The sequence below is a fragment of the Eublepharis macularius genome, chromosome 17 (assembly GCF_028583425.1).
Source record: "Eublepharis macularius isolate TG4126 chromosome 17, MPM_Emac_v1.0, whole genome shotgun sequence".
Taxonomy (NCBI): domain Eukaryota; kingdom Metazoa; phylum Chordata; class Lepidosauria; order Squamata; family Eublepharidae; genus Eublepharis; species Eublepharis macularius.
In genome coordinates, this window is record NC_072806.1 from 36515571 (window position 1) to 36543442 (window position 27872).

The 27872-nt window shown below is 42.9% G+C and overlaps 1 protein-coding gene across 3 annotated transcripts; it reads left to right on the forward strand.

Moving 5' to 3' along the window:
• On the forward strand, positions 1–27689 carry TADA2A (transcriptional adaptor 2A). 3 transcript variants are annotated; one of them, XM_055001407.1, is made up of 16 exons: positions 1–87; positions 1386–1491; positions 2680–2795; positions 3952–4011; positions 5272–5363; positions 5493–5650; positions 7115–7203; positions 9076–9148; positions 10103–10166; positions 14281–14324; positions 15414–15524; positions 21117–21188; positions 22665–22797; positions 23657–23700; positions 24912–24985; positions 27190–27689. In XM_055001407.1, the coding sequence occupies exons 2-16, from the start codon at positions 1467–1469 to the stop codon at positions 27373–27375; spliced, it is 1341 nt and encodes a 446-aa protein (XP_054857382.1). In that variant the 5' UTR covers positions 1–87; positions 1386–1466; the 3' UTR covers positions 27376–27689. The 3 variants fall into 3 exon arrangements, with proteins under 3 accessions (XP_054857382.1, XP_054857383.1, XP_054857384.1); XM_055001408.1 differs by having other exon boundaries at positions 2689–2795; XM_055001409.1 differs by lacking the exon at positions 21117–21188.
• The last annotated feature ends 183 nt before the right edge of the window (positions 27690–27872 follow it).

Below are 27872 nucleotides of genomic sequence, written 5' to 3' on the forward strand. Positions count from 1 at the left end.
CTGCTCGTGGCCTGCGCGAAGAAGAGGCGAAATTGAAGGCCGAGAAAACCCGGCTGGCCCGTGGGGAGGGGGGTTAGGACGGAGCAGGTAAGGGGAAGGCCGGGCCGGGCGCTCGGGGGCGGCCGGCTAATTTGGTGGGTCCGGTGAGGGGAGCGACCCCGCGGCGCGCACCCTGGAGACGCGCGATCTGGTGGGGGGTGCTTCGCGCGTGCGCCTTGCTGGTTCTCTGAGCGCCGGGAGGAGGGGGAGGAGCGTTGTGCCGATGACGTAGCGGCTGTGAAGACGCGCTTTTGGGCGGGAAAAAGGCGCGCGAAGCTGCTTCTCTCCCTCGAAACCCCTTGAAGTCGGTGGGCCTGGGAGGGGTGCCTCGGCCGCGGAGTGAGTTTGTGGCGGCAGCGGGAGGCGAACCAAGGCCCTCCCTAGTCGTCTCCTGCTCCATAGTAAACTTCACTGGCTTTTTCAAGCACTGAACTTACTATCTGTGAAGACAAAACTGTCCCTGCTCCAAGAAGGCAGAATAGTAGAGTCTGGTAGCATCTTTAAGAGTAACCAACTTTATTGTAGCATAAGCTTTCGAGAACTTCCGCTCTCTTGGTCAGATCTGACAAAGAGAGTGGTGGTTTTCGAAAGCTTATGCTTCAATAAAGTTGCCTCTGACCAAGAGAGCTGTGGTTCTCAAAAGCTTATGCTACAATAAAGTTGTGTCAGACCAAGAGAGCTGTGGTTCTCTAAAGCTTATGCTACAATAAAGTCGGTTAGCTTTAAAGGTGATACTGGACTCTTTACTATTTTGCAGCTAACTCCTCTGGATGTTGAGGTAGATCACTGTGAGTCTCCAAGTCACCAATAACTAGTCAAGATGAAGATGGAATTGGGTTAGACAATTACAGCACGCTTGCTAAGCAGAACTCCAGCTAATGGTTAAACACTATGTTGAAAAGTTAAGCAAGGAAGACATAGGTGCCAGAATTCTTTAGATTAGTAATACCTCTTCTGTCTTACCAACCATTCGTTGAATCAAACCTGTTTAAAAAAATTATCCTGAAAGCGCTAGTTTTTTGAATATCAAGAATCCACCATTGGGTTTCCTTCCAAAATGAGGATTGAAGCAACAGTATTTTCCTACCGCAAACAGCAGTTTGTTTATTTAGAAAATGTATATTCCTTCTGTCCAGAGACTTGCTCAATGTAGCTCACAAGTAAAAAAACGACAATAAAATCATAACAACATACATTATCAATAATAAAAACAAATTATCAATAATAAAAACAAACTATCAGTAATAAATCAGTAATAAAATGAAATAAATACACCTTTCTGTTTCAGTAATTGTGACAGTCTGAGGCCTCTTTTTCTAATAACTTGAGAGAGAACTTTTTTGCAGGGGGCTGTGTGATTCTGAAAAGTTGCATTTGAAGGAAAGGCGCTTTCCTTGGAGGGCTACTCAGAAGTCTGAGGAAAGAACATGGAGCGCTTGGCATCTTTCAGCAGTAAGTATTTTCACTGAATGGTTGCAGATAGGTCTTTAAATGCTCCAGATTCAAGAACTATGCTCTCTTAATCAGTATTAAACACTGGGTGAAAGATTCAAGGTGGGGTGAAAGATGTGTTAACATGGCTATACAGCCCAGTCTGGATCCCAATCACATTCTGGTATAGGAATGCCAGACCGCCACCAGGGGCAGGGCATCCCCCGCCCTGCCCCCGCTTACCTGGCCAGTGGGGAGGAGCACACCTTCTGTGCGCACTCCCCTGAGGTGCTGTGCACTCCCGTGCACTGCAGCCGCCTGGATTGGGCCTGTTTTGGCCCAGATCAGGACTGCTGGGGAGCGCGGAAGCTCTCCTGCCCTCCACAGCAGCCCAAAACGTGCCCATTTTGGCCTAGATCGGGCTTGTTTAGAGCCCATTTTGGCATGGATTGGTCTGCGGAGCACAGGAGCTCAAAATGGGCCCAAAATGAACCCGATCTGGGCCGAAATGACACGTTTTGGGCTGCTGTGGAGGGCAGGAGTGCTTCCACGCTCCGCAGTGGCCCCAATCCATGCCCCTGCGGAGCGTAAGCGCGCTCCCAGGGGCTGCGTGATGACGTCACTTCCCAGAAAGTGACATCATCGCGCTTGTGGAAGCGCACTTTGCACGCACGCACCCCCCACCCCCTGCAGGTAAGTGACAGGTTCCAGTCCCCCGCCTGGAGGTTGAGGGGGCCTAGCAACCCTATTCTGGTGTGATTATGAAACAATCAAGGATGGGAGTTTACAAAAAAGAAGCTTTTCCAGCTGTTAACGGCCAGGGCCACTAGGGGCAGGGTTAGCCTTCACTCCAGTAAAGTTCTTGAATACCCCTTTTGTTCTTCCATAGCAGTGAACACTGCTCTACCCCAGTCCAGAAGAGGAGATCCGTGCAAATTCTCTTAGGAGTTATGTACCGTCTTAGCTGGAGTTTTAAAAAACTTTCTTACATGTATACTTATCACATCTTTTATCACAAGTTTCCCCCCCATCCCAATCCAATTCTAGGAAAAAGTTTTAACTTTTTTCTTTAATTATTATTTGCAGCAAGCCAGGATCTAGACTCTTAACACAGACAGCTCGAGCATTTTCGTTGTATGGTTTCGATAGCAAATGAAGGCACCTGGCCTTGCGAAAGGCTGCCCAAGCTAAAATTTTATGGTCTTGTTGGCTTCACAGATGATCCTTTCGACAAGCCCCCCTGCCGAGGGTGTTCCTCCTACCTTACGGAACCGTACATCAAGTGTGCAGAATGTGGGCCTCCACCTTTCCTGTTGTGTTTGCAGGTAAACTATTTTTATGACTAGAGAGAGGATTTCCTAAGGATGAACTTATTCCAAGGATGAGAGCCAAGGGCTTGTCAGTCAGGAAGTAGTTGAGCATTGTCAGTAGAGCACCAACTGATGCTGTGATTGCTTGTTTTGTGATTCACTAGAGCCAATCATCACAGACTGAACTGGGCTGTTGATGACAGAGTCTTTCTTGCAGTGTGCTATAAAGAAAATGTGGAGTCTGGCTAGTTCCCATGAGGGGGTTTATTGTGCGACACCACAAATTGTGGTGCAAAAATGTCATGCAGTAACAATAGTGAAAAGTATTTATTCAGTGATAAAAGATATCTTGGGCTGGGGTAAGAGTATGGTTGCCAGTTAGCTTCTGAGGTGGGAGATCTCCTGCCCTCAGTTCTCATTGCCTGCTGCCATTCCAGCTGCTGGTGAGAGAAAAATAAAGTTTAAAGAATTGTCATTGGCATGATGGTGTTACATCGCACCACTCTAGCAATTGCCAGAAACTCCATGATAAAACCATAGTTTTCAGCGATTCCTAGAGTGGCATGTTGTCACCTCTGGGGTTTCCGCAGAATTGACATAACACCAGTACACCAACGGCACCCCCAGTGTTCTCCATCTTCATACTTCTGCATGTTGTTAGCCACTAGCTGTTCAACCCTCTGTTATTATTGAATATTTTGGGGTTTACAACATCCCTGATTCCTACCCACGTACTGTATTATATGTATTATATTCCTTCGAAGAGTTCCAGGTGGCGTATAAGGTTCTTTATCCCCATTTTAGCCACACCAGAACCTTGCAGATTATGTTAGGAGGAACACAAGGGACTAGTCCAAGGTCACCCACTTTCATGTTAAGGTGGAGATTTGAATCCAGGCCCCCAAATCCTAATCAAACATTTTAACTGCTGCTGGTTCTCCACACTACCTTAGTTCTTTAGCTCTTGAGTGGATGTTGTAGCTCTGTGATGCTGCTGCTAATTTTATTGGATTTAGTGGGTTTAAAATCTGATTGTTTCACTTTTCTGAAAGCAGCTTTGAGCTTGGAAAAGGCAGAGGATAAATGTTATAAATGAACAAAAGACAAACTTTTCACGGAAAGGAAGAAAGGTAACTGTTCCCTTAATTTTTTAAAATATTTTGCTTTGCAGTGTTTTACAAGAGGATTTGAATATAAGAAACATCACAACAATCACACCTATGAAATTATGGTGAATATGCTATTCTGATTATCTTTTCCTAGTTTTTTGAGGTTGTGACTCTGAGAAATGCAGTTCGTTAGAAATTTTACTATTTATTACTTCATAGAATAATAATGCTTTTATTCACTTACAATCTTAACCAGAAAAACACTTTTGTTAATCCACTGTCATACCCAGTAGTTATATATTCAACCTCACTGAAATTCTTGAAGCAGGTTTTCATTTTTGGTTTTTTTAAAATCATTCATGCCTTGTTACTTCTGGAGTTACAGCCCCCAGATATGCTGATAATGAAGTCTTTGTTATATTCTATAATGACACTTTTATACACTAACAGCAGTTATGGCTTGTGAGATATTTACATTATTATGACTTAATTAAATTCCTGTGAGGTGCCACTGAAGCTTTTAAATTGTCAGTGTGAAAATGTGACATCGTGTTCTCAGTTGCTGGATTTGCCTTTGTGCATTTAGAATAGTGTTATATATGGCAGTAAAGGACATTTTAAGTTCCTAATACAAAATCAGACTTGTTTCTGGAGAGAGTCATTGAGTTACACAAATAGGAACACCATTTCAGACGTTAGGAGCAGGGAGGCATGTCACTAAAAGGCCTGTTCTTGAATATGTTCTAGGTTAAATTGTTTTTAAAAAGCGGTGTAATTTATTTCTTACGGTTATTATGGTGATGATTTTTTTTGCCGTATAACTAGAGCAGTGTTATCACCATAGGTCATGGACTTGTTTTTTAAGTAAAGGGATTTGTGTGTGAGGCATGAGTTCCTGCCACATAGGCCTCTTTCATTGCTTACGAAAATATAGTCACCTGTGTGTAGAATCCTAAAGAACAAATCCAAGAACACGGAAACGCCTGCTCTTTCGAAACTGCACATCTGCACTCAAAACTGAGCAGGGAATATCATACAAAAAAGGTAAGCATTTCAGGAAAGCAACCATGGATGATCCAAGCCATATAGACAAGCAGTGAGTAAATTCACAAACAAGTTTCTCATCCCATTTTTCCAAACTAATAGAAGACATTTTTATATAGCAGAGTTAAAAGGCTGATCATCAAAGTTTAAATCCATAGAAAGATGAAGGCTTAGCGTGTCACTTTCTGTTTGTTTGTTTTTTACTTACTTTTGCTTACCCTGATCATTAAGGATGAGATTGATAAAATTAAATTCCACTGAATTCAGTCGAATTTAAGCAGCCTAACTGTGCACAGGATTGCAGCAAAAAATTTAAACCTGTTTCCTTCTTTCTCCAGACCTCCAATTTCCCAGTCCTTGATCCTACCTGGACAGCTTTGGAAGAAATGGCTCTTCTAGAAGCTGTGATGGACTGTGGCTTTGGGAACTGGTAAGAATTTAATGCCAAGTTCATTGTTAAAATCCATGTGGTATTTCAGTAGGTATACAAATAACAGAGCAATCTGCATTGTTACCAAATCATGGTATAACTGGTTCCCTCTGCCTCCCCCTCTTCTAGGCAGGATGTAGCTAACCAGATGAGCACAAAGACTAAAGAGGAGTGTGAGAAACATTACATGAAACACTTCATCAACAACCCCCTGTTTGCTTCCACGTTGTTAAGTCTGAAGCAGGCAGAAGAGAACCAGCTAACTGACACAGCCATTCCTTTTTGCTGTAAGTGCATGGGTGTAGATTTTCTCATTCTTTTGATCTATATCCCCTGGATAACCTTGAAAGAAATGATTGTGGATGATGCAGACAGATTTAACTTCAAATACAGAAATTCATGGTGTTTGGCTAACGAAATATTTTTTTTAAATCAGATTTTCCATATGCTGTTCAAACCTTCTGTAGTAAATTCAGAAAAATTAAAATACATGACACCCTTAAATGACCCCAGTCTAGTCTGATTATAAGTAGGTGGATAAAGTGCTATGTAGTCAAGTAGTTTGGTGGCTTTAACAAATATATTTGCTTTATAAGAAGTATTTCTCATCAGAAATCACTGTAACTTTTAATTATCCGGAGGGAGGGGTGTGACAGGACAGAAGCATGCTTGCCATCATGTTTTCAAGGCAGCACAATTTTGTTGTTGTTGCAGTTACAGATATTGGCAAGCTAAATACAGCTAAAAATAAGAAATATATTTTTTCCACCAAGGATTATTTCCGCTAGGAAACATATCAAATGAAAAATAGCTTTTAAGTACTGTAGTACTGAATTGTTGTCTTATCCTGTACACCACCATTGAGTTAGTTTACTGCAAACAGTTGCCCTTACAGTTTAGCTTCCATCATAAATTTTTGGTCCTGAAGTCAAAGCGAACAGCAGAAAAATATGAATTCAGAACACCCAATTTAGTCTCCTCCTCCATTCTGTATAGATTTAGACATTTGGATTTCCAATTTATTTGAACATTGACTTCAGATATTGGTAAAGGGATGTGTCAACAGTGAATTTTCGGTGACATACTATAATTTTTGTATTTAGGCAGTTTTGATTAAAATTATAAATTGTAAAATTTTATTCCTAGTTAGGATTTAAAAGATCTAAGTTGGCTTTCTAGCTTATGAATGGTTAACTTTTGGGCTATAATACTGCAATCACTCAACAATATACTACAGCACTGTAATAGATAATTTTTCTATGACAGTTTTATTAATAAATTATAACAACATTGTTTAGTTACCAAAATGTCAAGTTGTGTTATGTAGTCCTTAAGAGAATTTTACTGTGGTTCATACCTAAGATTGAAATACCATGAATGCTTACATAAGAGTTAAGGCCCACTGGACAATTCTGAATAAATACGCATAAGAATGGGCTGCATGATTATATTCTTAATTATCCTCACCACTGAACTGTGGGATTTATTTCTGAGAGTATGGTCAGGATTGGGTTGCAATCCTAGGTACCAACCTGTGAGGAATATCAAATGAATGCATCATTTCTTTTCTTTTGCAAATGCAAAGGAACAGCCAACAAAATATTCTTGCATTTCCTCTTTCTAGAATACCCATTTTTAGAACTACACTCAGCCTCCTTTGTACTTTGCATTGCTTTGTTTAGGGTGCATTTAAATGGCAGATATTTAAAACTACCTAAAATATAGAGGTGGATTGCTGTTTTTCCCCTCAGCAACTGAAGAGCCTCCACGACCTACCTTCGATTCTCTGCTCTCCAGAGATATGGCCGGATACATGCCAGCAAGAGCAGACTTCATTGAGGTAGGAATCTCTAAGGGACTGTATTTGCTTTTCCTACTGGAAATAAATATGAAAGACTCATGGTTTCTTTGTACAATAGCCTCACTGCGCTGACTGCAGCTGGAAAGGATTATTTATATCATTATCCTAGCACTTGCAGATACCTTTTTTTGAAGATTTAGGGTTTACACTGTAAATGTTTGAACACATGTAAACCATTTAGAACAACCTGGGAGAGCAGAAGGAAGGGCTTAAGACACAGTAGGTGTAGCAGAGAAAGTAATTGGCCTGCTGGGGAAATAATTGAACAACTTGGCAGAGGCACTGGGGAAAAAATGGCAAGTCCTGAGGCAATAACAGTTTCTTGCTAAATTTATCTCCAAGTCTGAAACTGGGGTCGTTGTCACAGGCAAAATTTTGGAGTATCCCTTTTCCACTTAGATAATCGCTCTGGTAGTTGCTCCATCCAAATATGTCCAGGGCTTTTTTTCAGCAGGAACGCTGTGGAACGGAGTTTCCTGGAACCTCTTGAAAATGGTCACATGGCTGGTGGCCCGGCCCCCTGATCTCCAGACAGAGGGGAGTTTAGATTGCCCTCCGTGCCACTCTGTCTGGAGATCAGGGGGGCGGGGCCACCAGCCATGTGACCATTTTCTCCGAGGGCAACCCACTGAATTCCACCACCTCTTTTCCCAGAAAAAAAGCCCTGAATATGTCTAATTGCTCACTTATGTCAAAGGAAACCATCTTTGTCTCAAAGAATCAAAAAGTCTTCTCTGTATTTTATACCAAAAGAAAAAGTGAATGAGTTCATTTTGGATGAACCGTCCAAATTGTCACATGTAACTGATACCTGAGTGGATGAAGAGACATCACCTGAGTTTCTGGCTCAGCAGCAGGCTAGACTCAATAACATGGATGCCATGTTATATCATGATTCCATCTCTCTAAATGGTCACCTCATTTAGAGTGCAGACACGATACTTCATGCTTTTGAGAAAGGTTAAGGATTCTGTTTGTATACTGGTCTAGAAATTTCCTGCCTAAGATGACGAAGAGGCCTCGAGAGTGGCATTGTGAGCAGCAAGGACTGTTGTCTTAGTACACTAAATCCCTCTGAGTGCAGCTCAGAATTTCACTGCGCCCAAAGCAGTGGTCCCAAGTTTACAGCAGAGCGTGGCCTTGACTCGGTGTTTTGCTTGTCCCTGTACATTCTCAGTGAGTTAATTCAAAATGGTACTAGAGACTCTGCTTATCCTATTGTATTGGATGCCTTTCCTGTTTTGCAACCCAAGTATATGGACAAGATTCTTGGCGATTGAGATCCATCACTAGTATCTTGAATCCTTGCTTATCCTGCCATTGATAGACATGGGCTTGGCACCTAGGTGAGAGCACAATGCACTGTCCCATCAGGTCTGTATCTCAAATCAAGTAACCACATTCCAAGGACAGCCACAAGTATTGATCTTATGCATTTACCCTCAGCTCTAGAAACCAGGAAAAGGCTTGTCATTGCATCAGAAGCCTTAACACAATAGGCTTGGCAATCCCAGCATCAGGTTCAGTTGTGTAGCCTGGTTACTACGGTTAGGGACAACACGGCACAGGGTTTCTGATCTGATAGGCTTACCATGACCTCTTCTACCCTGTGACGGTTCACCATTACAGTAAGAAGTGCAAGCTGGCCTGTAAGACATTTTAACTAAATGGTTCTTGTAACTTTTGCCATTGTTCTTGATACTTAGGCCAGTTACTAGCCAAAGACTTGGAAGAAAGGGATTGTTGCAAAAACTGCATTTTCCCTTATCTCCCTCATCTGTCTTTACTTCATATGAGGGTTCTTCGAGTAAACGGTGGACCGTTTTTTAAAAAATTATTTTTCCCTTCCAGGAGTTTGACAACTATGCTGAATGGGACTTAAGGGATATAGATTTTGTGGAGGATGACTCAGATCTTTTACATGGTGAGTTCTGTGCCAAACGAGAGAGAGGTTAGAAAATTATTTCCCATGGTTGAAAATATTTACTTAGATTTTTTTCTGTTATGTTACTTTCCTTAACCACCTCCACCCCCCCGTCCAAGAATAAAATCTCAGGTTATTTTTGATTTTTCAGATTTGTGAAACCACTTTGGTAGTCGCCTTATTTCTATTCACTAGCCAGTCTTTACTAATGTACTTTTAGTCTGGGATGGGTTGGATAACTCTTTTCTAACAAAGGATATTCTTAGATCCCCTTTGCATGTACATCCTAAGGCCCAAAAGCTGCTTCAGCATGGTGTGGTCTCATGCCTGGGGTTTTAACAACAACTACAACAACAACAGTCGATTTATATACCACCCTTCAGGACAACTTACTGCCCACTCAGAGCAGTTTACAAGATATGTTATTATTATCTCCACAACAATAATCACCCTGTGAGGCTGAGACAGCTCCTAGAAGCTGTGACTGACCCAAGGTCCCCTAGCTGGCTTCAAGCGGAGGGGTGGGGAATCAAACCTGATTCTCCAGATTAGAGTCCTGCATGCTTAACCACTACTCCAAACTAGCATGATAATAGCATAAGCAAATGGGAGAGACCACAGGGCGCAGACCACACCCACAGTCCTGCAGCATAGGACTGTACAATCATGAAGCACGTCCCACACTGCTTGGCACACAGGGGGGGAGGGGCATATTTTACTTCCATTGTAGTGACTAGGAACTGTTTACTCAATCCTGTCTTCAAACAAGATTCATCCTACCTCTTTCTTGCTGAAGAGCATGATCTTTTACATGCTATGATAAAAGCAGGCAGTGTTGGTGGATTTTGTGAGGACTGGGGAGATAAACTTGGTGCTAATCTCTCATATGGTAGATTTATTCTTTACACTCACTCCTCTCTCTCTCTCTCTCTCTCTCTCTCAAAACTTCCACAGCTTTGAAGATCGCGGTAGTAGATATCTATCACTCTAGGTTAAAAGAAAGGCAACGGAGGAAAAAGTGAGTCCATGATTACCTTTTCAGTCCTTCAAAATAGGGTGTGCTTTTGTCATAAAACAGTAAGTGTTTGTATAATAGTGAGGCATAAGAGCCAAAGAAGACATCACAGGGGCAGCCATATTTGTTCATGTGTCTATCTCATTTATGTTAACAGTGGTGGGTGGGTCTTAATTTTAAATCAGAAAAGGGTATATGAAACCCTCTCCCAGCCTTATCCTTTGCCCAGTCTGTTCTCATTTGCTCCTCAGCCTGGCTCAGATACCAGACGTTAGCTAAGTTGGGTGGGAGGTGAGGCAAGAGACATGGGAGAGCTTAGCTCCGCCCCCCCGTTTGTCCATTTTCATGTTAAAATTAGACCCCTTGCTTTTTATGTGGGGAGTGGGATAGGTAAACAAACACGGCCATCAACATCACATCAAGCTTGGCCACAACTGATAAACCAATGAATTGGCAGCACCCTTTGCACCAGAGCCACAAATGTCATACAGACCTGCGGCGTGTCTTTGGGGCATATCTGAAGGTGCTTGTTTGGGCTGAAAGCCTAGCCTCCCAAGCCTCTGGCTGCAATTCTAAACATACTTACTAAGGAGTGTGCCCAAGGGATTTTCTTCCGAATAACTACTCTTAGGATTGCCCTGTCTGTCCCGTCCCTTTATAACTTAATACTTTCCATAGGAGAAATCAGTAATTGCACTTTGTTGCGGCTCTTAAGAGGTCAGTTAATCTGGGAGAGGGGTGCACAGAGATTCCTTACTCCTGATTTAAAATGAACACATGTTAATTCAGCCTTCTTGCCCTCAACCTTATTAGCTCCCAGCTCCACATCCCTGTCAATCTATGCTTCTGAGGCCGGCCAGCCAAGCAGCTGGCTTACTCCTGAGGTGCCTGGCCCTACAGAGTGCTGGTCAACTATCACTATTGATCCTCTCTGTAACATACAATTAAAGGGAACGTTGGTTGCGTTCTAGAGTCCACTCATATGGAGCAGTGAAATTCCCAGTGGGCCTGGCCAGCGTTCTCTGTGAGCTGGCTGTTCCCTCCAGATCATGACCCAGAATCCTTTGCAACAGACAGGGTGCTATAGCGAATACGTTGAATAGAAAAGCGGTCAAAATCGCTGGCCTACGTCTGCAGCAGGGGATCCCAACTTTGGGGGGAGGGATCAAGCTTGTCTTCAGAGTCCTCTCTTTGAGCCCACCTGCCCACAAAAAATAACTTTCAGAAACTTATCCGCATCTCTTATGATACGTTCTACGGTACCCATAGTCAGGAAGCCGAAGCTCCACCTTAGAGCGTACTTCTGGCAGCCTATTCTCAGCCTAGCAGGACAAACACGCAGCCTGAGAGTGATGCTAGAGCTCTGGATCCAACTGTTACCCATGCCTGGATAAGTCATCTCATGCAATTTGCCACAGTGAACAGCTTCTGACTCTGCTTGATCTCGCAGCATCCTGAAGATGAGTGGGCTAATTAACGTTCTGTGTCATTTGCTTAACCAATTACATGACGCCCAAGAATGATTCGGCAACTCTTAATTTGAATAGTCCAATGTTTTTCAAATGTGTTGTTCAACTTGGGGTGTGCCAACAACTTATTTCAGCTTCTACTGATTTTTCCTGCACCTCCCAAATAACTTTCCCCATTTTATAAACACGTTCTTCTGCTGCTTTCTTCATCTTGTTACCACTTCCTCCCAGCTAACTGCCCATTGCAGTAGAATAATTGGAGACCATGATGTTTTGGATGAATGAAAATTCAATTCTTGTCAACCCCCTGGTCCCAAATATTAAAATGTTTGTAAGTTGGGTAACAGACAAGAATAACAGCTGAAGGTCCTACTGATGTATTGGTATTATTGCAAGGGTAGGCTGGGAGGCAAAAGGGTCTGGGAAGAGGCCCCTTCCCCCCTCCCCACAGGGGGAGGAAGGAAGACACGAGCTGTCCATCTTGTGCGGGATGACAGCTCTTGACTCATGCCTGCCTCTCACAAGATGGGGGCTGCCTGCTGACTAACCAATTTTATTGTAGCGTGAGCTTTCGAGAACCACAGCTCTCTCCGTCAAATGCACGGAGGGTGTCCAATAAAGTTGGTTAGTCTTAAAGGTGCTACGTTACATAGACGTGCATTATCAGCTCTCTCCATGTGGATTTTAGTCTTAGAAAGAAGCCTGCTTGGTGGAGGAGCCTGATCAGGGCCATGAAGCTAAAAGGGGGAGTTAATACTTCCTCCCCTGTATAACGTTTCCCCAACTGAAAGGCCACTTCCCTTCCCTCCACCTTGGCTGATGTTAGCGCCAGTGAGAGGGAAAAGCGGGACGCCCTTTTTTCTGTTCCCTGTCAAAGCTAGTAGCAACCTAATGGGCCAATTTCTAGCACAGAAATGGTGTAGAGGGAAAGAGGTAACTGACCATCAAAGCTACATCCAGCCTCCAGACAGCTCTTACCTACCAGTCAGCGTTCAGCAGTGAACCAGCCAATGAGGAGGGTTGGAGGGTGGGAATGGATGGCGGAAGCAGACGGACTGTCTGGGTAAAAAGAATTATTAAGATGGAGTTACGAAATAAGGGTCTTAAATTCCTCATGCTGCGGAAGGAATTAGAAGGGCCTTTCTTTGAAGAAGGAAAATCATATGATTAAGCTCTTTCTACTAAGGAATAATGTTGGTGTCTTTCTGAGCCATGACATTGCCCCTCTTTACAGAAAGTTGTATAAATACCTCCATTACTTCCTTAGGGTTCCAAAACAAGAATATTTCCTTGGGCTGTCTTTCTGTCTCCATTAAATAGATTGCTTAACAAGATATTGGCAGTTAAAGCTATTTCTTTATAGTTTAATTTAGTTTATTTTTGTTTACATTAATTATAGTCCACCTTTCTCATGGAGACTTGAGGTAGAGTACACAGTGTGAGGCAATGCGGTCAGAGGCGTTAACATACAGTCAGAGGCGTGGGCATCAGGGTATGGATTGTCGAAATTTAAATATTCCCAGACATCTGATACAGAGCTGAAACAATGCTTAAGCAAAACATAAGCATTTAGCAACGTATGAGTATGAGTAGTTAGACAGGAATATAGTCCATAGCCCTTGACTCTTAACCAAAACGTCTCTTTGAACCATTTCCTCATAGTACAACCCTCCTCTGGGTATAAAAAAGCTCTCGTGAATAATTCAGTTTTGCATAGTTTGCGGCAGGGCTTTTTTTCAGCGGGAACACAGTGGAACGGAGTTCCGGAACCTCTTGAAAATGGTCACATGGCTGGTGGCCCCGCCCCCTGATCTCCAGACCGGGGGGGGGAGTTTAGATGGTCGGCACGGAGGGCAATCTAAACAGACTGAGGGGAGTTTGTGAGGTGGGGGCCACAACAGAGAATGCAGATGTTTTGCCCATTTGCAAAGTGGCACCTGCAGAAAGCCTTGTTCAGATGAGTGAAGCGGCCATGCTGGACCCTAGGGAGAGGGGCGGTCCTGCAGATAGGAGGGACCAGGGCCATAAAGAGCTTTGTATGCGATAGCCAATAACTTAAGAAACATGCTTAATAGAATATACAAAAGTAGAAGATAGCAGGCAGGAAATTTTGTAAATGAAAAAAGAAATCGGGGTTTTTTCACTCACTCTCTCTTCTGCTCATCTGAGCACCCGATCTTTCAGCTTTTCTACAGTAATTTTTTAGGAGAGAGACAGATGTGTAGAAAAGGTAGAACATAGGTGTCATAATGCAGCTGAGTAAAATAAAGAGCAGTCCTATGGGGGTTCTGTTTTTGCTGAAACGGGGACTTAACTGGGGACAATTTTACTCCCCACAGGTGATCCAGCAGATGACTAACCTAGACTAAGTAACCTATCCTTGGTTATGACCATCAAGCCTCATTTTAATGGATTTTATGAAGCTATATGCCTTTAACAGTACCTGTTTTATGAACTTGGGAGGTAATAGAGTCATTTAGAGGAAGATTCTTCTGTAAGGCAAGCTATATATAACACACACTTGCCCAGCCTTTTCTGGAAAAGATATAAGGAGTATATTCTGCTACGTCCCTAGATGGTTTTTCTATCATGCGTAACTGTTCACAGCTAGAAATTTACCTAATTCAGGATGCATCTTTTAATTACAGAATTATAAGAGACCACGGACTCATCAATCTCAGAAAGTTTCAGAGTGAGTACCACAGTAGTCCGACTTAATTGCTGTGCTGTCCAGCTAAAATTGCTCTTTGTGGAATTATCTTTGGGGCTAACTGAAGAGACATTTAAATTGGAACCTTGCGAAGCACAGTGGTGTTCTATTGCAGCGAACCTAAGCACGAATATTCACCTGTCGTTGCTGCCCATGTCCCTTGATGCCTTGTTAGGATTGTCATAGCAGCAGAAATGGGACACACTGCCGTCTTCCTTTTCAAGCCTGGAATTCTGTGGCTAGAAAAGTTCTTAGAGGGTAATTCAGGAGTAGACCTTGTGATTCTAGGGCCCTGGGCAAATATCCAGGATTGGGGCCCAGAGTCCCTGTACTCTACCAGGAGCCCCACCCTCTCCTGGGTCCCACCCAAGGCCCAAGCAAGGGGCAGCCTCCAAGCCAGCTGTCTGAGAGTACACACTGCCACCATGACACTAGGTGCCCAAGCCATGGAGGGATGAGCTCATGTGGCAGCAGGAGCTTGCTCTCCATGTTCTTTCCCCTTCCAACTGGGGGGCAGTGCAATGGGTTGTCAGGCCCTGCCATGCTGGGGAAGCAGCCTTGGATGGCCCGTGGTTAAGACTGCCCCTGCTGATACAGATACCCATAACAAGATCACCACAGTTTGTGTTACACTGACATTGCACAGGCTGTAGTGCTGCAAATGTTTCAGCTGCGTTTGGACAGGGAAATGACAAATAAACGTACAAAAAGCTGACAGCATGGAATAACTTTCTGTGACGGTTGAAGACAGTGAACTTGTTTATACATTATGGTTTGATATTAGTTGCCGCTTGTGCTAAACCACATGCAAAACCTTTTATCTGCCACTCCCACAGTAGTTATTTTTATGGTAACAGAGAAGCAGCTTGAAAGAACCTCTTTGAAATGAATGGCCAACACTTAGGAGGGAACTTTGAGCTTGGCAGCATAGACATCACTTCCATCTGGTTACACGGTACAGATTCTCCCCTGGTGGGAAGCAGCGTCTGAAGTCAGCACAGGAGTGTCTTCAGGTTCTTACCACCATACGTGTCTCCCTTGCTAAAAAAGTAGTTTTTCTGTGTCCTGAAGTTCTAGAAAGAAGATATCCAAAGGAGGTTCAGGATCTTTATGAAGCCATGAGGCATTTTGCAAGAATACTAGGACCAATGGAGCATGACAAATTCATCGAAAGCAATGCATGTAAGCATCTGGACTTTTCATGTCCTTTTCTCTATCTGAAATATGGTGGGCTGTGCAAAGATTGCACTTGAATTCTTACGGCATGTAAGCTGTAACAAAGTCCACCACATCAGCCAGTCTCTCTCCCCTCCCCCTCCCCCCCTCTCTCTCACACACACACCCTAGTATCCACCATAATTGTTACCTTTGGGCTTTACTATTGTATCATCTATAAAGTCAGCATTTGTAAGCTTTGGAGTTACCCCAAGCTCTTAAAAAGGGGCAGGGAGAAAGGTGTGCATGCTCATGGACATGCAGTGAATATCTTATGATTTTTCATTTCAGAAAGTGTAAATTACATCTTTGCAGTTGTAAGCAGCTGCCTCTGATTAAAGCAACAAGTTTCCAGACAATTGTGGCCCTCACTCTCCATCCACTGCTGAAAGTAGCAACGTTTTGAACAAAATGTTGTGGAGTTAATCCCAACGCACAGAAACTTGACAGCATGGAAGCATCATACGTAGCATGTCTCGACTTTGAATAGGGGACATAAGCACTAGAAAACCACGTGCTCTTGTCATAAGGGATCTAGGATTAGGATCTTCTGCATTGGTTGTTTGTTGTTGTTCCAGTCCTTTTTTTTCTTTTTTTTAACACTGGTTCTCCATTGCATTCATTTTGAAGATTGAGGAAACAGCACAAAGGATGGGTTCTTTAACCATTTCCTCCCATGCCTTTTCCTCAATCTAAATTCCACCCCCTTCCCCAAACTACTGTCAGTTCCATGGGGGGGGGAAGCTTTGTGATGAGAGACTGGGGGAAAGATATGGGAGGAAAGGGTGACTTCCACCTAGGACCACTTCCCAGATCTTCAAAGCAATCACATGAGTCTACGTAGTTTTAAAAATTGCTAGGAGATCATGGATTTGAGCCTAAACCAGATCTCTGTGCCTTTTAAATGGTGCAGCAGTGCTTAACAGTGCTGGCATCCAAAATAACATGAAATAATTTGGAGACTCGTTCTCTTAAAAACTGCACGGTCACTTCAGCAGATAAATTTCCCCAATCACACAATGCCACATTTTGATGAGGAAAGTTCTACATACTGTCAATCCTTGCCAATTAATTAGTTCCCCAAAGAGCCATTTTAAAGTTAGAGGGCTTGTCTTAAAATTTGTTTGGGGGACTTTGCAGATTTAATTTTGTGGGGTTATAATTAAGTGGCATGTCAGGCATTGGCAGACTCCACAGTGTGACTTTGAGTAAGCAGCTTTGCTTCTTCAGAGTGCCTGACTTTTCCATCATCAAATCATGTTTATATTTTGCATAATTAAACTATCTTTAAATTGACCTGCCCACATTCCAACATACATAGCCGGAAGTATTATTCCCCCGAAGTGGGGCGGAACAACCCACATCAAAGTTATTCCTGTGATCCAATCCAAGCATATTCACAATAATGTGAGCACCAGTTTCTGCATAGCTCAGGTCTCATTTGGATCTAATGTCCATTAACAGTTTCTAATTAGTTATAGAGGTGAGGATTTTATTTGACCCAAGTATCCTTTAATGTGGTTAAGAGTGCATTTTAACAATGCACTGGGAACATACAGCAACTACAGGCTGGTCTGTATTCTTCCCCCTTTTTTCCCACCCTTCCGCCAAGGAGCTTTGGGCCGCGTACGTGGTTCTCCCCTGCTTCGTGTTGTCTTTATAGCAGCCCCGTGAGGTAGGTTAGGCTGAGACAGAACGACTAGTCCAGAGTCACCCTGGAAGTCTCATGGCAAGTGGATGTTTGAACCCAGTTTTCCTCGGCCCTAGTACAATACTCTCGTCACAAAATCCCATTGACCCTCTGTGGCCTCTTCACAGTAAGGAGCGACTCAGGTTGGGGGCTCCCCAGTCTATAGTTCTTGAACTATATTCACAGCAGATTTAACTATGATAAAGTTAAAATGTATTCTAGGGGTATGCACTTCCAAAATTGTCATTTTAATTTCAGGTCTTTTTTTATATATAGGGCATGATTTTCAGTATGCCAAAATTTTCAGGAATTTGATACTGTTTTTGTAATTTTTTTTCCAGCACAATTTTGTGTTTTGGAAGTGTGGCACCGAAAATCATATCCTTAAAAAAAAAAAACCTCTGAAATGTATAAGAATTTTTTTGATACTACCCCCGCCCCCCATCTCACTGTGGCAGCAGGAGCAAGGAGGGATAGAGGGGACAGCATGCCTCTCTCGCATAGTCAGGTGGGTCTCTCCTTATGAGAAAATAATGGTCTTTAACATTTAAAGAGCCAGTGTGCTGCCAAACAGCTGCTTGCTAAAGCTGCTGCTCTCTCTCCCTCCCCCTTCCTGTACCACCAGAAACAGTCCTGGATTTCCAGGAGATTCATTGTTACTCCTGGAATTTCAGGAATGTCTTGGGTCTTCTCAGGTACTCCCAAACTAACCCCAAACAGCTACTTTTGGGTTTAATTTCAGCTCAGGTATATCCAAATAAACATCTCTAGTGTGCACCGATCTGGGTTGTTGCCAGATTTAATTATGTGCCTTGCTGCTGGTTAAACCTCTTACATATAAATGTAGGCACACCTTTAACTGCCATTAGTTTCTCTTCCCCCATCCTGGAGTTTTAAAGCAGAGTTTAATCCAGTCTTAGAATCTCAATTAACAGGGAGGAAAACTAACTCCAGTTATGTCTGCCAGCTGAATTCAACTGAATGCACTGAAACACATTTACATACAGGATTACTTTTACAAGTAATTTTCAGGATTGTTTTCACTGGCCATGTATGCCTGCTGGGGGTGTGCAATCCAGAATTCAGGGGGAAAGCCCGATTTTTGCCGATGCAGCTAAATTTGGCTTTCCTGAATCAAATCAGAGAATCCCAGGCCCAAGCGGAAAGAGTTGCTTTAGCAGCAGGCTTGCTCCTTCCTGGGCTTCTCTTACATTTTTTTCCAAGAAAGGAGGGGCAGGAGGGAGGGAGGAGTGAGTGGCCAATCTGTGCAGGAGCTCTCCTGTCTGCCTGGAATCTGGGAGTGATGCTGGTTCAGTTGAGCTGTGTTGTGAGTGTCCCTTGCTTCCATATAGTTTGGCTGAAGTGTGCTGTTTGTACATGATTCTTTAGTTTGATGTTGGTCCCCTTGTTTCACTGCTTGGGTGGATTCCATTTCCTTGCTTCAGTTTGGTTCTGTTAGACTTCCTCTGGGTTGAGCCTGCATTTGGGAGTATGCCTTGGCCATGGCAGCCTTGCCCCAGTGTGTTTTGGCCTGGGAGCCAGCTTTGACTTTCATTCCTGCCATAGGAAACAATGGAAAATGGCTGTGGGCAGCTTGCTTAGGGAACACTTGGGTGTCGGAGAGGGGACTTCAGTTTGGTTCTTTTGGGCTTTCTGTGTGATGAGATTACATTTGGCAATGTGCCTTGACTATGGCAGCCTTGCCCCAGTGTGTTTCTACAACGGAGTCAGCTTTGAGTTTTTTTTCTCATAGAAAACAATGAAGAGTAGCTGGGGGCACCTTGTTCAGGGGCCACGGTCTCCAATCTTCCTGAAACTTGGGGGCCGGGGGGGGGGCAAGAGGACAATCAGGAGTAGCTTCCCTGCACATTTGGTGCTTGAAAAATGGGGGGGGGGGGGAACCCAAGCTCCCGGATGACGACGATGCTGCTGCTTATATACCATGCCCCACCCAGAGCAGCAGGGCACAGTGCTGCTTATATTAGTGCCCCACCCACAGCAGTGAACAAGTTAGTGTTATTATCCCCACAATGCAGCTGGGGGGGGCTGGGGCTGAGAGGAGTGGCTTACCCAAGGCCACCTGCTGAGCTCATGGCAGTAATAGGATTTGAACCAGTAGAGTGCTGATTTGCAGCCGAACCACTTTTTTTGAATAATAATTTTTATTTTATTAATAAGATTAAAAGCCCAATAAAGGGGCAGAAAAAAGAAAAATTAAAGAAAAAGGAAGAGAAAGAGAAACGAAAATTAAAGGAAAAACAAAAGAAAAATAATACATATTTATTTTCCATTTTCCTCTACAACACCTATTATATCTTTACACACATTATACTTATTGTTTTAATACATCTAAAATTTACCTTTTCAATACTGCCCCTCTTCTATTTATTTTTCCCAGTTTATCTTCTTAGAAATCAAATCCATAAATCATCAATTCATTTTTTTTGTCTCACGCAGAAAGCCAACCATAGAGGTAGACAGTGTTTTATCTCTGATCAGAGCTGTAAGTTTAGCCATCTCTGCTAACTCCATCATTTTCACAATCCAGTTATCCATTGAAGGCAATGCTGCACTTCTCCATTTTTGCACATATAAAAGCCTAGCCACCATTGTCATACATAGAAATAGAATACCATGTTTATTTTCCTACTGTTTGTCCATTAGTCCCAACAAAAAGGCTTCTGGTTTAAGCTGTATATTGATCTTCAAAATTTTCTGTATCAACATATGACTTTGTGACAAAAAATTTTTTGCCTTAAGACAGGTCCACCAAAGATGATAAAATGTTCCTTCATGTTGCTCACATTTCCAACATTCGTTTGACATACCTTTACTGATGTATACCACTGATACATCATTTTGTAAAAAATTTCTTTTAGTGTGGAACTCAAAGTGAATTTAAGCCCCTTTACCCGCATATTTTCCCACTGGTCCATTTGTATATTATACCCAAAATTTTTGGCCCAATTTATCATGCAGTCTTTCACATATTCTTCTTCTGTTTCGAATTTCAACAAAAGATTGTCCATTTTGAAAATAACATGCTGATCATTTGTACAAAGCTTTTTTTCAAACTCTGTTTTATCATAGTCAAAGCCCCATAATTTTTAATGCATGTAACTGCAGCTGAACCACTTAACCGCTGTGCTACAGCAGCTCAGGTTCCCCACAAAAATAATGGCTGAATAAATTTGGGATTCTCTAATCTCGCCAAATCAGATTAGAGAATTTTACCTGGATTTCAAGGAACCTGCCCCCCCCCGAAACCCACATCTGGATTTCCCTCTCTTTTTTGGTGCACACCCCTAATGCCCACACACCCCTTTATTTATAATTACAGATCACTCTATCTTACAAGCAAAATAGTAAAGAGTCCAGTAGCACCTTTAAGAATAACCAACACCAGAACAATCTATCTTTTTGTCGTTTTGTGTTAAAGGATAATGATAAAGTGATTTCTAAAGTGGTTGCAGAGTTTTTAGTGGGTGTGCTTAAGATTCATACAAGTTTTGTATAAATATATTGACTTCTGATATTTTATGTAATTTTATAGTGACCTGTTTGCTGTCTTAGATCTGCTGTCTTTAGTTTGCTAGTTTGCTGTCTTAAAGCCAAAACAACTAGGCTTTTGGTGCACTTTTAAAGTGAAAATTGGTGGACTCTCTGTAATACTGTATTCAAAGGGCTAATCTGATGTAGTGGACAAAGTGTTGGGCTTGGATGAAGGAGACCTGGAATCATATCCCCACTCGGCTGGATTTCACTGGGTGGCCTACTGCAGTTCCATCTCATAAGAACCATAACACAATCCAAAGTATAACCTGTACTTTTTTTCTCCACTTCACTCTTACTCTAAATGGGGAAAACAGTGGAATTCGAGCTTCGAAGGGAAATCAAACGGCTACAGGAATACAGGATAGCCGGTATCACTAATTTTTGCAGTAAGTGTGTACTTGATAAATTAGCCAAGTTTATTCTCAGGTATATACACACAGGATATATTATGGAGAAGGCATTTCCTTCAGCAACATGTTTGTTTGGCAGCATTGTGCAATAGGGAAAACATCACTGCAACTGGTTTTAACCCTGGGTAATGTCCCACTGGTAATTGCTAAACTTTATAACAGTGACCAGTTCTGAAGGTATTGGGGAACTAACTGGCTGACTCATAAGCCCATGAGTGCCTTTCACATGAGGGATACAATAATTTCATCTCTCATCATAATTAAAGTCTAACTTCCAGCTGAAAAAACCTTACTGCTTGTAGACCCACTTCAGATCATTGGGGCTCTTTGGCTGTGTTCATAAGAGCAGCAGGGCCCAACTAGATAAATATTCAGGCCCTCAAGTAAGGCCCAGTTTATACATGATGGGTTATCTCCTGAAACTTTACGATCTCTGGTTTGTTTATATTTTCAAGAACTGTATCAGAAGTTGGAGCTGGAAAAAAAACAGTAATCCACTGGCAAGATGAGACTTATTAACACACCTGTCTCACTCCAGGGAACTAATAATGTAAACTATAGCAGATACGCTCTTTTCCAGGGAGCATGAGTCATAATTGCATAGAGAAACAAAGAGATTGCCACTAGTTGTGTGAAGCTGCCCTCATTATCACATCACACAGCAACAAACCTAGGTTTGCGACTCAGCAAACGTTGAGAGAGCAGCAGGCAGTTGAGTGGGCAGTGCTCATGGTTTCAAACCGATGTAATTCCAAGTAATTGGCTACGAGGTAATTCCAGGTAATTGGCTACGAGCTTTGCTGGCCCCTTCTCTTTCGGCTCGTTTCGAGGATTATCTTCTTCCGGTCAATACTTAATTGTTCACAATAAACCGTATCCAAACTTCCGTCTCCAGTTTTGTCAATATCACTTCACCGGGGCCAGCGAAGCTCGTAGCCAATTACCTGGAATTACCACCTGGGTTCTTCCCACCTGTAGGGGAACAAGCAGCTTTCATTAACCTATAAGTGTTTTGACTGTACGTGCTCCATGGAGGGCAACCTTGGAAAATAAGAAAACGAGACGTGACTATATACAAGGAAATTCTGAATGTATTTTGTGACTGGGACTTTGTATATTATTGATAGTAGACTTGATATGTTGGGTACCTCACCTATAAAACTAACTATTTGTAGACGGAAGGTGTGTAATTTCTACTCCTCTTTGTACCTCCTTGAGCTTGGGCTCTCTACTTGCTGGTGATTTTTAGGAGGTTTCCTTCTCTTTTGTTTGGGAAATGTCAACGTTTGCCAAGTTTAACACTTCCAATGTAATATCCATGAAGCCTCAGCTGCTTGTTTTCTTGATTTGGGGAGTCACACTGGGACAACATTTGAGGTGGGGGGAGTGGAATGTGCTCAGAAGATCATCTCCGAAGCGAGGCAGCCTTAACGTGTGCTTTATTGGCTGCAGGTGCGAAAACATACGACCGCCTCAAGAAAACCCGTGAAGAAGAGCGCCTGAAGCGCACCATGCTTTCCGAGGTCCTTCAGTACATTCAGGACAGCAGCGCCTGCCAGCAGTGGCTCAGCCGGCAAGCGGATATGTACGTCTACAATTAAAAGTAGACCTTTTTTTTTTTTAAGGGAAAACAGAGGTAAATCTGACTTGAAGCAGTAGAATTTGTTTGAGATATAAGGGTACCAAAAAGAATACCAACTGAATCTGGATTTCTGTTTAGCTCTATCCATTTTGCTGAGAAATAGGACCAATATTCTGCCCGTTAAGTCAATGACAGTGCAGTCCTGAGCAATGTTAAACCTTTCTACATCCATTGACACATATGGGCTCAGAAGCATTCGAGTCTGTTTAGGATGGTACTGTAAAAGAAAGGAGGAGGCTAGCTTTGAAGGACATAAGCATTCTTCCTTCCCTGCTCTGTTGAGCAACAGATCTGTTGGAGAGTACAGTCAGGGCAGCATTGACACGAGGGCTGTGTGTCGTCTCTTATTTAAAAAAAAAAAATTCTGCGCCCAGACAATCTGTATTCTGCACCAAGATAATCTGAATTATGTATGAATTATGCAAACTGAAGAAGTTTACAATTTTCCTCTTTTTGGTATTATTTATTCTAGCTTTACCTGTCTCCAAAAGGGCAGTGATTCTAAAGCTGCCCTACAGCTATTGATAATCTTATTCAGCCACCTCTGTATCTTCCTTCTCAGATTTGCTCACATAATTCCGATAGCATTTTCTCAGCCTTAAGAGCTTTAAATCGTGGCCTGCCTACAGCCTTGCTGACCCCCACGTGCTATCCAACTACCGCTTTCTCAAAGTTTATGAAATACGTAATGTAAAAAACAAGCTGTATAAAAAAACTTGGAATGAGGGGAAGTGTTCGGGCAACCCTCCCTCCCCTTGTGCTTCCTAAGACTAATCTATAATTTTTTAAATTTCATTTTCAGTGACTCAGGCCTGAATCCCACAATGCCAGTTATGTCAAATTCAGGTAAATATTTTGTTCAGCAGACTCCTGCAGTTATGAGCTTTGTGTCTACTACGTTCATCAAGTTCATTGTTCTAAGAAATGAGAAAATAGAGCCTCGTTTCTTAACAGTAAATGTACTAGCCCAGGAAGAATGAAGCACTGAAACAGTTTTGATCTGTGGCCGAATCTTCTGATCAACGCGCCACAGGCCTATCTTTGCAGAGGCACTGGAAAGCTAAGGATCAAGCCACACACACACACACACACACACCACACACACACACACACACACCACTAAAACCCTTTAGTCTTGTGCAGGCGAATCCTTTGCAGCATGCTACAAGCAGAGGAATAAAAAACAGTTAAGTTGCAAGAGAATTCCAGCAGAACAAAGAGCTGCAAAGCCAGCAACCAAAACACAGCCCTCTCGGAATTTCTGATTTGGGGTGAAATTGCTCTCCCTTCTGAGATGGTGCTGAGCAAAGGGGACTTTGTACAGGAGCCAAGAACTGAGCAATTAATTAAAGACGTTCGTGTATTCAGTGTTATTTTTGTGGGTCTTCAAGGTAGAGGAGGAAAGGGAAGCTGCTGAAAAAATGGGTGATTAAAAAAAAATAATAGCATTTCTTTCTCAACAGTTTGTTGTCTAATTGAGTTCTTACCTATTACTCAGTGGCATATGTCCACTGATGACGTCTCACAGCCTGAGTGTGAGTAATTCAGTAACACTTCAGTTCTGTGATACGCAACTTGCTCATCAGCACAAACCTCAGTGAGAATGTGATGCACACCAACAGGCGGAGCTTAATTACTGCCTCAATTAGTCTTTCATGAGAACAAGCGTGATTCCGATGCTTGCACAGCTGCATGCGCTCCGAGTTCAAGTTCCGTGCTTCTTTTGGTCTTGCATTGCAGCCCAAAGTGTCTTTACCAAGTGTAAACTGATCCAGTCCGAAGTTGCTGAGAGAGCAGTGGATCAAGATTAGGTTGCCTTGGAATTCACAAAAAACAATGGAAGAAGGGAGAATTCTTTCCCCACGCATGCCTCCCCCTCCCTCTAAAACTGCTCCATAATCTCTGATAGGAAGGAGGACCCTGGCCAAAAGATGGGAGGAGTTGAGATTTTGAATGCTCCAAGTTGGGAGTCCTGTTTCATCATAATCTACTTCAGTCTCAGAACTATTAGATGTTTTCTGGGGGTTCGTTGTTATACTGCTGTTCTTTCCCCACAGGAAGGAGGAATGCCCCTCCACTGAACCTTACCGGCCTCCCAGGCACAGAGAAACTTAATGAGAAGGAGAAAGAGGTAAGCAGAGAATGGCACGAGGCAGGCTTTAAATGACTTTTGATCCTCCAAGGATAGAACAGGGCTGATTCCAAAATGATCCTAAACATAAATAATTATTGTTGTGCTTACAACATTAGTGCAAAAATGAGGCCAAAACCTCTCAGGTGTTCCTCTTTAAGACAGAGGATTTGTCCTCATTCTTGTTTTTAATGGTTTCCGTCATTATCCCTGCAAAGACTGACACATACCATGATTCTCTTGACTGCTTGGGGATTTGCTTTGAGCCATAGCCAGGGGCACACTGGTATCCAGAGAAACCGTGTCATCAGCTGCACCTACATGAATCTTATATTTATGTGTTACTAGAGCAGCCTCCACTAATGCAGGCTTCCAGACACACTCAAAGAATTTGCACAGGCTAAGCCCATGTATAGGGGGTGGGGTGGGGGGAATGTTCCCATATATTAATATGGACCTGTGTGTGAAGAATTGCAGTGTGAGAAAGGGACTGTTGGGGAAGGAACTCCCCAACATTTTTCATTGTTCTAAAAAAAAGGAACAGGCAAAGAAAGCAGAACATTCTCTGTTTGTTAAAAATAGTCATCTGTTGGGACCACTTGATACACTGGTTGTATTTGGGCTCCACCTCCCCCACCAGTCTCTTCTGTCATAATAGCAGACTAGCTTATTTCATCAGCCCTTTAGACAGATTGCCAGCTGACCACTAAACTGCACTTCTGGCACCTTCCAGTGTTGCAGGTGAATGTTCTCATCTGCTGTGCTGTTTTCCTTAATTGTTTAGCCTCTGTTGGGGATTCTGTCAGACCATTTTCTTCATTAAAAAAAATAGGCAGCTGATGTCTCCAATGGGGTCATTACAGCAGTGGGAACTTGAGTGGAGATCTAAATTTTTGGGAGCAGCTGGTGCAGTTGCTGGCTCACTAAACTGAACCTTTTCAGAAGCACTTTTTCAGTCTCCAGTGAGGGGTGGAGATTGCCTGCTAAGAAAACTTCCCACTACAAAAGAACTCAGTGTCTGCATAGCCTAACCGAGCATCCCAATGCACTTCCTGTACAGAGCCAAGTGTAAATTTTGTGAAAAAATATAAAAGGAACAGCCTTGGTCTGGCTGTAAGGGATAAAGAGACAGCTGGTCTCATTGGCTTCTCTCCATGATGCTGAATCAGCCAATGACAGACTCCCCTTCACTCCTCCACTCTGAGGCAGTTTTTCCCACCAAAATTGAAGTTTGCCTGCTTTGGCTAAGCAGCCCCAAGTAGTGTGTCTATATTTGTGGTTTTAAAGTTCGTTTTGTTTCCCACCCTGATAGTTACAATTTTGGCTTTTTAGCCCAGCCCAGAAACTTCATTGGGGAGGAAAGTAGGAGCCCTCTTCCACTGTGTTGGAAATGGCATGAGAGGCTGTATAAAGTTTTTTTTTTAAAAAACAACTTTATTGAACAGGCAGGGTTGGCATAAGGGCAGTCAGGGAATGAAAGAGATGAGGTAAAACTTGTTGGTAGAACGAAATACTCTTTAAGTCACAGGCAAAATTTGGTTTGTTTACAACAACAGTGTTTCTTCACAGAGTTCCCTTTTTCAGGTTTCCTGACATTCGTTCAAAACTGTTTTCCGTTTTGAACAGACCCGGGGTCCTCCTCAGAGCCAAACTCCCTTTAGATGCTGGGCAGGAATTAATCTTTTACACCTAAGAAGATACAACCCTTCTTCACTTGGCTTGAATAGGAGTCACCACTTACTATCCGATCATTCTTTGCCAAAAAACATCCCCCCCTCTCCCAGTTCTATCATGGCTGTGTAAACGGGTTTCAGCTTGTGCTGGCTTTTATACTTGGAATTCTTAACTAAAATTCTCCCTCAAGACAATGACGTTGGAGCAAAAGATTTCTTTTCCCTCACTCCAGAGGGGAACCTGTCTGACCTTCCCTGTCAGGCTCTTACACACACCCTCCGTTAACTCCTTCCCTTCCAGCTCTCTCATTGCTGCACTTAGGGAACTTTCTTTAAAGTGCATTCCATTACACAGCCATTGCCTGGTTATATGTCTGTCAAGAAACAAGCTTTCTCCTGCCCTCCAGAGACAGAAATGTAAAAGACTGGGTTTTGTTCCCCTGCGCTCTTAGGAAATGCAGCCCTGGGGGTGGAAGGGGACTATATGGTAGGGTGCTCCATATATGAATGACCATTGACTTTCTTCCCCAGCTCTGTCAGGTGGTACGATTGGTCCCTGGAGCCTACTTAGAATATAAAGCTGCCTTAGTCAATGAGTGTCACAAACAAGGAGGCCTGAGGCTGGCTCAGGCACGAGCCCTCATCAAGATCGATGTAAACAAAACCAGAAAGATCTACGATTTCCTTATCCGAGAAGAATACATCACCAAAGCCTAGCAGTGAAGCTGTTCGCGTTGGGCCATTCTCTGTGTTATCAGAAACTGTTTCTTTAAATGTTGTCTTGGAACTGCGAAGAGCTCTGCAGGAAAGACGGATTTCTCATAACATTTTCTCTCTTCACTCCACCATGTAAACGTTTGTCAGCATCATGCCACTGTGAACTATCAGAAAGAGTTGTGGGGATGTATAAGCTGTTATTAAACATGAGTGGGCATTAGTTTCTCGCACCTCTTGTAACCATAAATGAGGGACTGTGGAGGATTTTTGCTCAGTGCTGCAAATGGCATAAATACAGAACTGCAACCCTTGAACACATTTCATGCTCACCCTTTGTGTGGGAGAAGCAGAAGAGTGACTCTTTCTCCTTGCAGCTTTCGTGCTCCTGAAGTAAAACCTTGTTTGGTTCAAGAGGCTCAGCGCATACTTGAGAAGTTGAAAACTACATATGTTCAAATTACACCGATCTAAAATTACACCATTCAAAAGGGGTGAGA